The sequence below is a fragment of the Arctopsyche grandis genome, chromosome 3 (genome assembly GCF_051622035.1).
Source record: "Arctopsyche grandis isolate Sample6627 chromosome 3, ASM5162203v2, whole genome shotgun sequence".
NCBI lineage: Eukaryota > Metazoa > Arthropoda > Insecta > Trichoptera > Hydropsychidae > Arctopsyche > Arctopsyche grandis.
This window is the reverse complement of record NC_135357.1, coordinates 3330063-3344900: the sequence shown is the minus strand read 5'-3', so window position 1 is coordinate 3344900 and position 14838 is coordinate 3330063. Positions and strand designations below refer to the sequence as shown.

Here is a 14838-nt window from a genome sequence, read left to right as displayed (position 1 = left end):
TACAAATACTGAGCGAAGCCGGGTAAAACAACTAGTAGGTTTTAATAAAATTGAAATGGCCGATGAGGGGTTTGTTCTTTGGCTAAGGCAGATTCTCGCCGCTTGTTTGACGTATTTCTTTTCGATCTCTTCTATATTCGTTTCAACCCTCTGACTTTTTGGATTGATTTTTTAATTTTGCAAAAACATTCCGCGCGAACTTTTCAGCCGCTCCTCTTGCCGTTTCCCAATATTAACATTACACAAAAGCGTGAAATAGATTAGTGTGGTTGTCTCAGTATAATTGTTGTTCCTCTTACGAAGACGACGGCGTCGATAATTAACATTTTCGTACGAAATTAAGTCGTGTCTTAAAAGCGAGCTAGAATGAGAGAGAAGAGACCTTAATTATGCCGATGTCCCAATCGTTTCTAAATTAGTACCATTCCGACGTCTGAATATTTTTATGCGTTTTCTAAAAAAGATTCGCTAATGTAACCGGTTTGTTCGTCCGTCGATCGAACGAACGTTTGCCATTTTTATCGCGCCTTTTATTTGTCTTCCAATTAAGTGTACGTTACTTTCGTGCCCTGGTTGCTTGCCTCTCTATATGTGGGTACGTATGTACATATGTATGCCTCTTTGAACCGTTGATTTCCAAACCAATTCGTTGGCCAATCTGAAATCTCTGATGAACGATTGGTTTGCATATTTCCATTGCTGGAATACAGAACCTGTGTAAGAACAGTTGCGTTTGGAGTTTATACTTACGAGCAAAGGTCTTCCTCACACATTGAGGACAGATTATGTTGAATAAATAATTTCTTCTACACATTGTAATATTTAGCATCGTTTGATATTCAGTTCTTCCAACCAATTCAATGGACTTCCACTAAATAAATAAAAAAACTTGAAAAATGGGGACAACCTTTCCGCTATGAAATATATTGTGTGTGGACAATGATTTTATTGAAATTTTGTAAACATACATAAATATTTCAAATGTACAAATTCGTCTTTGAATCGTTACCTAGAGTGATGGAACTGTCTTTTGAAAATTGTTTCTGTTGTTTTGGTTACTTGATCAATTAACATACATATGTGCAGTACTTATGTAGGTAGTGTGTGAATATGTCGAGTTTTCCAATAGTTGAGAGATGAAAAAAAAACATTTCAAAGAATTAAATTTTAAACTATTTTCAACATATTTATTTTCTTATTTCAATTGAACATGTACACTCGCCTTTACAGATCGCCTGATAAATTGAATAAATTAATAAGTCTGAACTTTTTGGCAAAAGGAAGTGTATATTTCAAGTGATGCCGTTTATCAAGATATATCGGTAGAATTTTACAATTTTCAATGAAAATAGCTGAAAAGAGTGGTATATAATTTGTAGTAGAGTTTTTCAGTGCTATTTGTCACTGAATTAGAAATTAATAAAAGAAAAATATGAAGTATAATAGTATTTGATTATTCCATTCATATAATGTAAATATGCAGTAAGTAAACTTTAGATCTGAATTCCTATTGGTCAATGAGCTTTTATTATTTATTTATTTCAATCGAATATGTACATTGGCCTTTACATATCGCTCCAAAGCGACGAGTGTACTAATATAGATACAATACAATACAAGCATTTTGTGCGAATTCATACAAACATCATCCACAGTGACATCTATGTAGAGATATTTGCAGCATCTTATTATAGAAATTGGCGAACCTCAAGACGCTGAATAACTTGAGATTTACAAGAGAGATTAGAAAGGAAATGCCAATTTACAGGAACCGTTTTAATAAAAATCAGAAAAATTGGCAAATTCTGATAGGAAATGACCGATCTGGAGTCACAAACCAAGGTCTAGCCAACAGCTACTAGTGGGAATGGAACCGTGACCACTCTGATTGAAAGCACAATATGCTAAACACTAGCCCACGCTACTGGACGCCCACCTATTCAGGGTTTGTGGTTGAGAAGGGCTATAAAAATAAGTCTCATGGTCTATATTTAAATAATGGACTATATCTCCACATCCGAAGAGATGTGGAAAAGTTCTGTACATATGAAACGGAATCAGGATGTACATAATTAAATTGATCTCAATAGAAATTAAATTTTAGTTTTGAGTTTCCAATGTATTTAAATATTCGTTTCATATTTTTGTCGTTTGACTTTCAATTTCTGCTTATAAAATGTTTTATAAAAACTGTCGAATTAGTTCGATAGACGTTCGAATAGTTCTACAGATATTCTATTCTTATAATTGGTTATTTTGTTCTTATACTTTGTCGGGTCTTCGAATAGTCCGAAAATACTTTACAATTTATGGAGATCATCAAATGTTCGAATAAGGAAAAGTTTTAAAAATGTCAGACGTAAAAATTATTTTTATAAATCAAATATTATAAAGCAACCGACATTTCCTCATGTTATGAGTAAATCATCGGTGCTATTGTCACAGAAAAAACAGCCAAATTAAATTGGAATTTGGGGAGGCCGAACTAGGCAACTGCTTTATATTTTTCACATAATTATTGTTATTTATAAATTTAAAATTGTTGTTTAAACAAATCAATGGACATTTAATATATGTATTAGCGTTGAACATTTTCCTAACTTTTAACCTTTTTTTTGCTGTAGAGAGCAAAAAAAAGGTTAATAGAAATTGACAAAAGGATCCCGTTTCGGCGCATTCGCCCGCCGAAGACTGCTTACGACTAAAGGGCGGATAGGAAGTGTGCTTTTTCCAGGAATCAGGGCGTTTTGGGTCTATTTACAAAGCTAGAGGGCAAATAAAAAAATGTTCTTCAAAAAATTGAACAAAGCACAGCGATCAATTAACAATGAACGGCACGCTTCCGGTCCTACCTCTACTTATAACCAGAGGTAGGCGTTCGGTCGATGCAATGAAAAAATGGTTCACTATTATCAACCATACTTATTTGCTCTCTTGCTTGAACACCAATGGAGCGATATATTGTTATTTGAAAAGCACCTAGGCGACCTAGATGTCGAACTTTGTTTCCCAACTTATTACGATAGTAATTTTAGAATAAGGTTTACAAATTAAAATGACATAACGTCCTCTCTCACACGACTCGTTTGAAATTCCTCACCGAGCACAACCTCAGTCCAGGAGAGCGTCCTGGAATGCGACAGTCCAGTGTGTTTAACCAGTTTCATTGCTTTAGGACACAAACGAGTAGGCAGTTAATTTAACCAGGTGTCTCATGCACAAGTATTTGTGACGCAATCATCATTTTTAATAATAATTAACCAGTCCGTTGACTCGATTATGGCTTCCTCGGTTTTGTAATGAATGGCGTACGACACGTGACAGTGTTGACCTTTTGTGTTTTAGAACGCATATTGCCATACTACGGGTGACATTTTCAACGTTCCGAAACTAGTTGTAATATTTTTAGATTTGACACTAGCGGAGTGTCAATTGATTTGTCATTAGCGATGTAAGTCGCGAACTTCAAAAAAGAAAGGCATCAATTCGGTTGGATTTTAGTACTGGAAAGTTTATTTTTATTCGATTGATTCATTTTTTTTAATATAATTTCAAAAAACAAATGGGGGATTTACTTATTTAATTACATTTGAGTGGGAAGTAGACGAAAACCTTAAAGACATGCACTTGTCCGAGCGTTTTTGTATGGTTGCCCTTAGATTCCGGGCTCCGAGCCTCTACTTATATATTTCTTCGTTATCTATTCCGGTCACTGAAAGACCGATGTAAAGTATATTGATACGATAACATATAATAATACATACTTTGCTACTTCAGATTATTATAGGTTTCATTGTAATTGTATTTATATTTTTTAATATTTTTTTGTTATATAAACCAGATAAAGAGCTAATTATCTACTCGTCGTTATATATGAATATAATGAGGTTAAGAAGGTATTTGAAATTTATAAATTTCTAATCTAATCTAATCGTAAGAAGTATATTTTCATTACTTATATCTCGATACTATGAAGATATATCTCTAGAAGCTATAAGAACTTAATAACACGTGATTTCTACATGTTGAAGCATATCCGAGTTGATCAATAAAAGTTGCGTATTTTTTTTCCTAGCCAATCCAATCATTGTGGCATTTAAAACACAAAGCAATTAAAAACATATTCTTCCTATGACATAAAACATCCGTCATGATCCACTTTGACAGACAGCAAAAGTGTCAAATGCCACAAAAGTGGGATTTGGATCACGCTTGTCACGGTCGACATAATCCTGGGTCACTTTCCCCAGTTTTGCAGTTTCCCAACGCGTGATCATTCATAGAGTTTTTGCACATTTTTTTCGAGTACGTAATCGACGCGTCTATTGTTCGCGAAGATTTGTGAAATTCTACCACCACCATCATCACCATCGTCATTATCATCATCATCATGTGAGCGTTTCTGGTTTACGCAAACCCCCACCTCCCCCTTTTCTCGCTTGTTGTCGTTTTTCTTCGACGTCTTCGTCATCAAAACCGGTCTGCTCTTCTTCTTCGACAATAACCACGTTCTCGTCGTCTTCATCATCATCCCATTTTCACTCGTTTCAACATACCTTAGCATCGGCGCCTCTTGCACTCCAAATGTGGCTCGCCGCATCCAGATTTTATATAATATATTTTCCACATAAATTTTTCTGGGAATAACATTGCACTTTAATTAAATAAAATGATTAGACAAAGAGCAATGCACTTATGAATGTGTCAACGCTTCTTTTCAATATATCGTTTTTTTTCCTTATCGAAACATCATTTTTTCGCATTCTCCACATTATAGTAAAAAACAGTTATGATTTGAAATCATTCAATGCGATTTTATAGACAATTTTTATTTATTTATGTTTTTTATTATCAATTTTTACCGTTAAAACTATTGAACTTCGCTTAGGTGACGTAATTTACAGATAATAAAATACATCTTTTTATAGTTTCTAGTATTTTATATTCATCTAAAAACCTTGAGATGTAATCTTTACATGTTGTAAATATTATATTATACCTACATACATATGAGCAGTTATATTTAAGAGTGGCGGAAGTCCAATTTTCAGATCCAAAAACACTTTCTGTTTGACTTAATTCAGACTTCTTTTAATTCGATATGTCCAGAACCTCGGAAAAGCAGAATAAACGTATTGAAGGCCACCAGTATATGTTACAGTGAAAGCATATTTCAAGTGAAAATATATTTTCACCAATTCAAGCAGTGAAAATGTATCAAACAATGAATTAACAACGTTTAAATTTATAAATTTAACCCTAACAACCCAATCTTAAATGAACAGGGCCAACCCTTACTTAACCTAACCTATCCTAACCCTTAAATAATACCAACCCTAACAATCTAATCTTAAATGAAAAAAACCAACCCTGAAAATGTAACTGGTTATGATTTCACTGAAACGTCAGGGAAAATATATTTTCACTTGAAATATAATTTCACTGTGACATGTATATAAAAACGGACGCGATGTATGTACATATGTTTGTGGATATGCGGCGGACGCGTCGTGTCGAGGAAAAGCGGGGTAGTGGGGAAGTGGGGGGGGTGATGTGGAGCGTCTGATATGTGCTCCTGATATTGAGCGCTGTCAGGCCGAACGACGGGTGATGTCAGCGTCAGATGTACCTAAGCATGCGCGGGAGCGTACACACATACACACATTCACGAAGACATTCACATACGTTAATTCATCATTTCAAAGGGGCGTACGGGTTAGATCGGTGAGCGTGTAATGCTCGCACTCAACTCTTTCTATTAATTCGTGCGCGCGCGCCTACATTATATTTATATATTTAATATTTTATCCATACCCTTACTCCACTGGTGTATTAAAGTTGTTTTGAACGGCAAGATGTCTGACAAACATTGGCGTTTCATTAGTACGGTTGCGTTACTTTCCAAACATCATGTCTGTGAGTGAGTTTCCGCAGTTTCGTCGAGCTTTCGCGAAACTCCCACGTTTAGAATTCCGCAAAATTTAATATAAAATATCAACAGCGTGCATTTTCCTCTTAGATCAGCTCGTTAATTAATAATTCTAACGCAAATTTCACACCGATATCACGGATACACGACTCGTATCGATCGATACTCGGTTTCATTGAATCGTTTCGGATGATTCAGCGCCTCTCAACCTGCGTTTATAAAGGCAGCTTATGTTATCCAGGTGCCGATTAGATAGATATTTGCCAAATGCTAAATTACATAATATATCATCACCGCCTATGTACGAGGTTCACATACGATTCGACGATTTGTACAACTTATCGAGACTTATCACTCATCGATTTTTTGCCAATTGTTTTAGCTTGGATACAGTCAGAACACGTGCCAAGTGTTTTAGCTTAGATACAGTCAGAACCGTTTTTGCAATTTCAAATATGTAATTTACTGTATGTAATTCCTAGATCAATTTTTTTTTCATTCAAAGTGTTATTTGACAGTATTATTTTCGAAAAATTAAATAAATAGCGTATTTTTATAATGGTATATATTTATTTATCAATCATAGACTATATGGTATGAAAAATTATTGTCGTGTGGGCGATCGCAATTTGCGCAATAATATTTGTTTACCGACTTATCATCGCATAGGTGTTGGCATATTAAGTTAAATAAATAAAAGAAATGTGTCGTCGGTCCTCAGTGTTCGATCCTCTCGCGGTCGAATTTTTTTCAAATACCTTTTAAATATATTGAATTTAATATTTATATTTAATCGATTAATATGAAAAAAACTGGCAAAAACTACCTACCTACCTACATACATATAAAAAATATAAACAACAATAGAAAAATTAATTAATTAAATAAATTTTCAATAGATGGCGGTAAATTCTCTGCGATGCGGAAAGATTGGCATCGATTAGTATATATAGAAGTTTTTTTTTGTTATTATATCTTCGTTTTAGCTGTGACGTACTTACGTACAGTGAACGGCGCTAGGAGCAGCGCCAGCTCGAAATAAATGGGTTTCTTTTGTCAATTTCGATATAAATTAACAATAGGATCCCGTTCAGCGCATATCTCTTGCTTATGTATGTCTAAACAGCAGTATAGCGGGATCGAACTCAATAATCACTTAGTGCTAAACATACACGCTACCACCGAGCCATACTGCTGGCTAATATTTATGACCTATGGACTAGGGATCCCAAATATTCGAATATCGAACATCGAATAGTAGCTTTAAATTATTTATTTGTAGTTTTAAGAAGTTCAATTTTAAGAGAATCATTATCTGTAACAATACATATAACTAAATGTGCTGTAGATTGAAAATAGAAAAATAAGTCCGTATGAAAAGTATTCGAATAACCAGTAGCGTGGTCTAGTGGTGAATGTTGAATTATCTCGTACTTGATGTTACGAGTTCGATTCCCGCTAAGTCTAGTTATTGGCCAGACCTTGATTTGTCAAGGTCGATCGTTTCTTATCAGAATTTGCCACTTTTTTTGATTTTCATCGAAACGATTCCTGTAAAATTGGCGTTTCCTTCCCAATTTTCTGTTGCGAACCTTTAGTTATTGTTATATCTTAGGTTTCGTCATATTGCTCACCATATATGTCTCTGTGGTTGTTTATCGAATATAAAATTCGTATTGTTACATGAAAGTTATTCATCGTTATTTATCGTATTAATCGTTATATCGTATTATCCTATCAATAGTGAGTCGGATTGCTTAAAATTACAATCCGACATTGATATAATATCTGGATGGTGTAATGTAAACCTTATGCATCTCAATATTTCTAAATGCTTCTCAATGACACTTTCCAGAAATCGTAACCTAATTGACTTTACTTACAATATTAATAACGTAGATCTTACAGCAAAAAATTGTGCCAGAGACTTAGGTATACTTATAGATTCCAAACTATCATTTAATGAACATATTAATCATATTGTTACTAAATCTTATAAACTCTTGGGATTTATTTGCCGAGTTGCGAAGCCCTTTAAGAATCCCCATACTCTGATTCTACTCTATAACAGTTTAGTTCGTAGTAATATGGAGTATGCCTCAATCATATGGTCTCCCTATTACCAAACTCACATTGAGCACTTAGAAACAATCCAGAAGCGTTTTTTGCGCCATTTATCCTATAAGACTGGTCTTAAAAAACTGTTACCATCTTATAATGACAGACTTTCTTTTTTCCATATTGCAAGTTTGTCTCAGCGTAGAAGGGTTTCTGATTTGTTAATTTTATATAAGATTGCTAATGGTATTCTTGACACGTCTGTTTTAAGCGAGATTAATTTTAACGTTAATGCCCGATTCACCAGATGCACAAATCTTTTTTATCCACCTATTTGTCAAAGCAACACCTCTTTCAATAGTGCAATCGTTCGTATATGCCGTATTTACGATAGCTTAGATGATTGTCCTGACCTCTTTAGTGACTCTTTTAGTATTTTTAGGACAAAGGTGAAGAAAATAATATGTGGTTGATTTGCTTCTTCACCCTTATAGTCTTTCTTTTTCTTTTTTACTTTATCTGTATCTTTTTCTTTATCTGTTTCTTTTCTTTTTTTTTAAATCTTGATGTTTTTGTAATTTTACTTTTTTATATCACCATGTGGTGCTCACTGTAAATGGAATATTATATTTTTATTTATGTTTATTATTATTTTTTGTCTCATTATACAACTTTCTTTTTATATTTTATTCTGTATGTGTGCCTATTTAAATAAAATAAAAAAATAAAATAAATACGATATTTGTAATATCTGACGATAGATGTCAGACATTGTTTACATTTACATGTATCTATGTAATAATTATGTGGACCAGGAAGACGCATTTGGAGTTTACCTTTTAAGCCTTCCTGGTATATTTGTATATGTAAAAATATGTATGTAAATAAATAAATAAAATAAATATTCGGATTTCGGACCCCTACCTCTGACGCGAGAGCCAGAAGACACGTCATATATGTAGTATCGTAGTTTGCACAGTGCTTGGATCAGATCCAGACATTTTCAAGGGGGGGAGCCACACACCTGAATGAAACTCAGATGTGGGCCGTAGATGGACGGAAAAAAGGTTGAATAGCACTGTTCTAATCGGCATTTTCTTTTTTTTTCCAGTCTGTTGAACGCGTGCAACGGCAGAAGCAGCAAGAGAACCAACAGCAGTGGTAGTATCGTAATAGTAGTAGCAGCAGCAGCAGAGCCAGTACTTGTGTCACTGGCGCGGTGGACGCCGAACGAAGCGGACGTCAGACGGCGAAACTGACACCGGTCCATCCACCGACATGCTCATCCTGTTGTGATGCAGACGAGCCAGGTCGCACACTGGAGGAACCTTCGACCGCGAGGTAGGAGACGCAGCATCACACCACCAACACCGACACCACCACCACCACCACCACCACCCTCGATGAACCACCAGCAATGTTGACGCGACGGAATCTGCTGCTTCGCTGCAGCATCATAGCCAACCTGGCAGTCCTCGTCTACATCGGCATGCACATCATAGTCAAGAGCGGCCCTGTGGAGTACGGCTACGAACCAGCGCCACTAGGCACCAGCTTCACCCTCCAGGGCACCTCCAAGGACCAACTACGCACCTTCATCATGGACAAGACCCAAGAACCCACAGTGGCCGAGGTCAAATTCAATTCCTCAGCTGGTGCTGTTATAGCTTTGAACAGTTCCTCCGTGCAGACGGAAGCTGTCTACGCCGAGCAACCGGAAGAGGAAGTAGGCGCCGGTTCCACGCAGTTGACCGTCGCACAGGACGAGACGATCCTGGACGTGGCCACTCTTGAGTCTTTGAGGAACGTCCTCAACTGCCAGGACAAGAGCTTCGAGCCCAGCACCCGGCAGAGGGGAGAGTTCTGGGTGCTGCACAATTTCGTCCGAGCCGAGCACGGGCCTCTGGGATGTCACGAGACCATCACGTACACCACTCATGGAGACTTCACGTTCATGGATAATCTGGTGCCGCTGCTTGAAAAGTTAGTGTCATTCAATTTTTGAGTTTTAATTTTCCACTATTACTTTTGTTAAGTCTAATGAAGATCTGGTCGGTGATAAGTGTGTAGATATATCCACATAAAGTGACATGTTTGGATGCAATTTGAGGGAAAAATAGGTGCACACTACACACATACATATGTAAATACATAGTTCGGTCTTTGGTGAAATGCAAGTGTGCTTATTTATTGCTTAGTATATATGTCACAGTGAAATTATATTTCAAGTGAAAATTTATTTTCTCTGACGTTTCAGTGAAATCATAACCAGTTACATTTTCAGGGTTGGTTTTATTCATTTAAGATTAGATTATTAGGGTTGGTATTATCTAAGGGTTAGGTTGAGTAAGGGTTGGCCCTATTCATTTAAGATTGGGTTGTTAGGGTTAAATTTATAGAGTTAAACGTTGTAAATTCATTGTTTGATACATTTTCACCGCTTGAATTGGTGAAAATATATTTGTCACTAGTGAAAATATATTTACACTTGAAATATGCTTTCACTGTAACATATACCCCAAAAGTTTCTTTCCGTTTTTTTTATATTCAAAAATTTCGGTGTATTACAGATGTGTAAACATTGATCAAATCAATGTCTTTAGAATTATATCTAATCCAACTCGGTTAAAAACCATTAAGATAAGAATTGTAAATGAAATGATTAAACTGATACTGATTCGAGTATACGATAAATAAAATATGAATCGAACGTTATGAATTTTCAAATTAATTTTTCATGGCCTAGGTAATAGTGTTGTTAATTTGTGACAGTTATTAAAGGTTTATATTATAATGATTATTAAAAATAATGTTTGCAAATCAATAATAAGGTTTTTTGTAATAATTAAATGATGAAGTGGTTTTTTTATTATTTTAATTTTAAAGTATAAAATTTCACAACGTATACAAGTTGTCATCACATTGATTTGTAGAATTTTTAATAAAGGTTAAATATTAACATTTCAATCTTTAAAAATATCACTGTATAATCGACCAAGTGTACATAGTATCATATATGAGCCGTTATAATTGAAAGTCCATTCTTCTTTATTTCGAAAAATATCTCGCAAAACATTACATATAATGTTTTGCGTTTAAAAATATTTAAAAAAATAAGTTTATTCAACTTTTCCGAGATTCGAATTAAATCGACGTATCGAATTAAAATAAGTGATAAGAATTTGAGAATTAAGTCCATCAGAAATAGTGTTTTTGGAACTGAAAATTGGACTTCCGCCGCTTTCGAATATTTTATTTTATTTTATTTTAAAAAATCAATACCACAGAGACTTGACAGGTTGCCCCAAAGCGTCAATGTGATTTTAATACAAATAATAAAAATCATAAAAATTACAAAAAAAACATCATAAAAAAAAATAATAAAAATCATAAATAAAAAAAAACATAAGAAAATAAAATATATGTATAAAATAGGTATATATAAAATATTAAGTGCTGCTGAAGTATGAGTCAAGCTTAAGTTCAAAATATATAGTGTATAAGCTACCAAGTGCTGATTTGTAAAGTCATCTTTTACTTACAGAATTTGAATGGATAAGTTGTATACTTCCTGTCTCTCTGATTTTGTTCTTTCTATGTGTCGCACATTATTATCAGGAATAATTAGAAGCAAACAAATTTATGCCATTATTTATATACATACATACAAAGCTCAAGGTTTTATTACGGTATTCATATTTTAAAATGTATAATTGCATATATTTTCAAATTGCATTATCTTTGATTTATTACGATATATATATATATATATATATATATATATATATATTTATATATATATATATATATATATATATATATATATATATATATATATATATATATATATATATATATATATATATATATATATATATATATATATATATATATATATATGATAAATCGAGAGTTTAAAAATCGATCGATACACAATCGATACACAATCGATACACAATCGATACACAATCGATACACAATCGATACACAATCGATACACGATCGATACACGATCGATACACGATCGATACACAATCGATTATTTAAAAAATTTTCCCATCAAAATATCTATCAAGTTCTTGGAAGGTCCAGTAATACACACCCCTATACTATAAAATATGTGAATTATGTGTTACAAACGTGTCAGAATTCGGAATTCCGAAACACATACTATGACCCACCCTTACAGTCGGCCTGCACCATTTATATAAATGTGTTTTCGTTGTTTCTTCGACTATTCACTATGCATTGAATGCAAGTTATTTGATATTTCCATATAGTATGGTTTGTTATCCATGGATGACTTTTCAACTTGATCCTGAAGGCACAAAAATATTTGAAAAAATCCAATGGACCATGTCAGAATTCGGAATTCCGAAACACATACTATGACCCACCCTTACAGTCGGCCTGCACCATTTATATAAATGTGTTTTCGTTGTTTCTTCGACTATTCACTATGCATTGAATGCAAGTTATTTGATATTTCCATATAGTATGGTTTGTTATCCATGGATGACTTTTCAACTTGATCCTGAAGGCACAAAAATATTTGAAAAAATCCAATGGACCATCGCGCGAATAGCATTTCGGTAACTTTTACTCGAGTGATTATTATTTCAAAAATATAAAATATTTGTGTTTTTTTCGTAGTTTTATAATAAATATAGTTATTTTTAAATATAGTGCATTCAATTAGTGTAAACGTTTTTATAAACTCATAAAAAATCGATCACGGAGAATACAGGAGATGATACGCTGTTAGAGGAAAATTATACCAGAAATATAAAATATTAGTGTTTTATAATAAATATAGTTATTTTTAAATATAGTGCATTTAATTAGTGTAGACGTTTTTATAAACTCATAAAAAATCGATCATGGATCATAATTTTATATTTAACATTTTTTTCATTATAAAAATTAAACATACTCAAATGGTCATTCTGATTATACATAAAGACAGTTTATGTAATAATAATAACAAGATTTAAGAAAAAAAAAAAATATGGTTTTAAAAATATTGATAAACGAAAATTTATGAAATGCTATTGGTTAGACGGCAGGCAAGGGGTTAATAACCAATGAATGAAAGACATCCCTCGATCCATTATGGTCATGAAAACATTTCCTGAAAATTTTATACATATATGTCTATTGGTTTAAAAGTTACAAAGTTTTTAGTAAAACCATTCGTATTTGCCGATTTTCGCAAAAAATTAGCGGTATTTGGCGTAAGTTTCTTTGGTAATCGCGCGGTCCCTAAAGTGTTAAGTTCAAAATATATAGTGTATAAGCTACCAAGTGCTGATTTGTAAAGTCATCTTTGACTTACAGAATTTGAATGGATAAGTTGTATACTTCCTGTCTCTCTGATTTTGTTCTTTCTATGTGTCGCACATTATTATCAGGAATAATTAGAAGCAAACAAATTTATGCCATTATTTATATACATACATACAAAGCTCAAGGTTTTATTACGGTATTCATATTTTAAAATGTATAATTGCATATATTTTCAAATTGCATTATCTTTGATTTATTACGTGTCACTTTATTGTTTATACTACTTATTATAATTACGTATCACTAAAGTGCAACTTATTATTATATTGCATAGTAGTAGATACGTACGTACATATGTATTGTATGGTATCACACGAATATAATACATACATCCATATGTATAATAACAATTAAATGGTATTAAATAATAATAATTTCGAAATGGGCGACGCCGGGTCAATACATATATATTATATATACGTATTTATGTATAATTTAAACCCTTTTCGGTATTATGACGAATTCCATAAATATGTAGTGCTATTTTTTAATAAAAAAGAAGGACATCTTTCTCACGACCACTCGCTCACGACAGTTCGCTCACAGACATACATACATACATACATAGATATTCGATCATTCCTTATAATTATTAATTAAAATTATATACACGTGTATTACCAAATCTATAAATCATATTTTTACTGCGATGCTAAGCAAATTTTCAAAAATAGCGAACCGGACCGAAACCATGTCATTTTTTTTAACTTGTTCGAAACCGGTTTGAATCTCTGGTAATATAGATTTAGATGTAAGCTTTTTCATATCGCGTACGTTTCATTTAGTATTATACACATTTATGTATAAGCATTATCTACATGTGTACATTCACCGGACGCGTGCCTTATGAATGAGATATAAAATATATAAAAAAATATATATAAAAATGCAAGTTTAACAAAATGCTATAAAATATTGATTTGATTCAAATTACTTAAAATTTAAACCTTAGATATCGAAATATATTATTAAAAAGCCAGTATATTTTTGAGAAAGTACATATGTAGTTGCAGCGAAACGTACATGGAAATGTACTGTGGTTTCCTGTTTCCTTTTGGAACGATAGTGTAATAGTGGATATAGATGGCTTATGCAGGAATCACACCATCCGATTTTGTGGACCAATCTGATTAATTTAGACTATCGTGACGCTAGTTAAATATACCTATAACTTGTATGTAATCGGTCAGTAAATTAATTAAACGATCAGTACATTCGGGCCAGTTGTTTATAATAAATGATTAGTTTATTTTGGCAGATGAATCAAATTTTGAATAAACTTTGTAATGATTTTCAAATTTTGTAAATTGAAGAATCCAAGCAAATTATTTACTGACCTAACTAACTAGCCAATTAATTTAAAAGTCGCTGAAAAATATTGTTCTAATTTAGTACATTGCCTAACTACTGTACATTTTCCTAATCGGTCCGGAAAATCGGATGGTTTGAATCCTGCATTAAGGCGTGTTTCTTTTTTTTTTTTTGAAAACAGATTATTTCGCACA

General features: G+C 33.2%; 1 protein-coding gene across 2 annotated transcripts in view; it reads left to right on the top strand.

The window, feature by feature from the left end:
• Window positions 1-14838, top strand: part of LOC143909758 (beta-1,4-glucuronyltransferase 1) — a 123789-nt gene that overhangs the window by 92808 nt on the left and 16143 nt on the right. For both annotated transcript variants that reach the window (XM_077427923.1, XM_077427924.1), the window contains one exon: window positions 9099-9970. In XM_077427923.1, the coding sequence (XP_077284049.1) occupies window positions 9405-9970 (566 nt within the window). In that variant the 5' untranslated portion in view covers window positions 9099-9404. The remainder of the gene's footprint in view (window positions 1-9098; window positions 9971-14838) is intronic.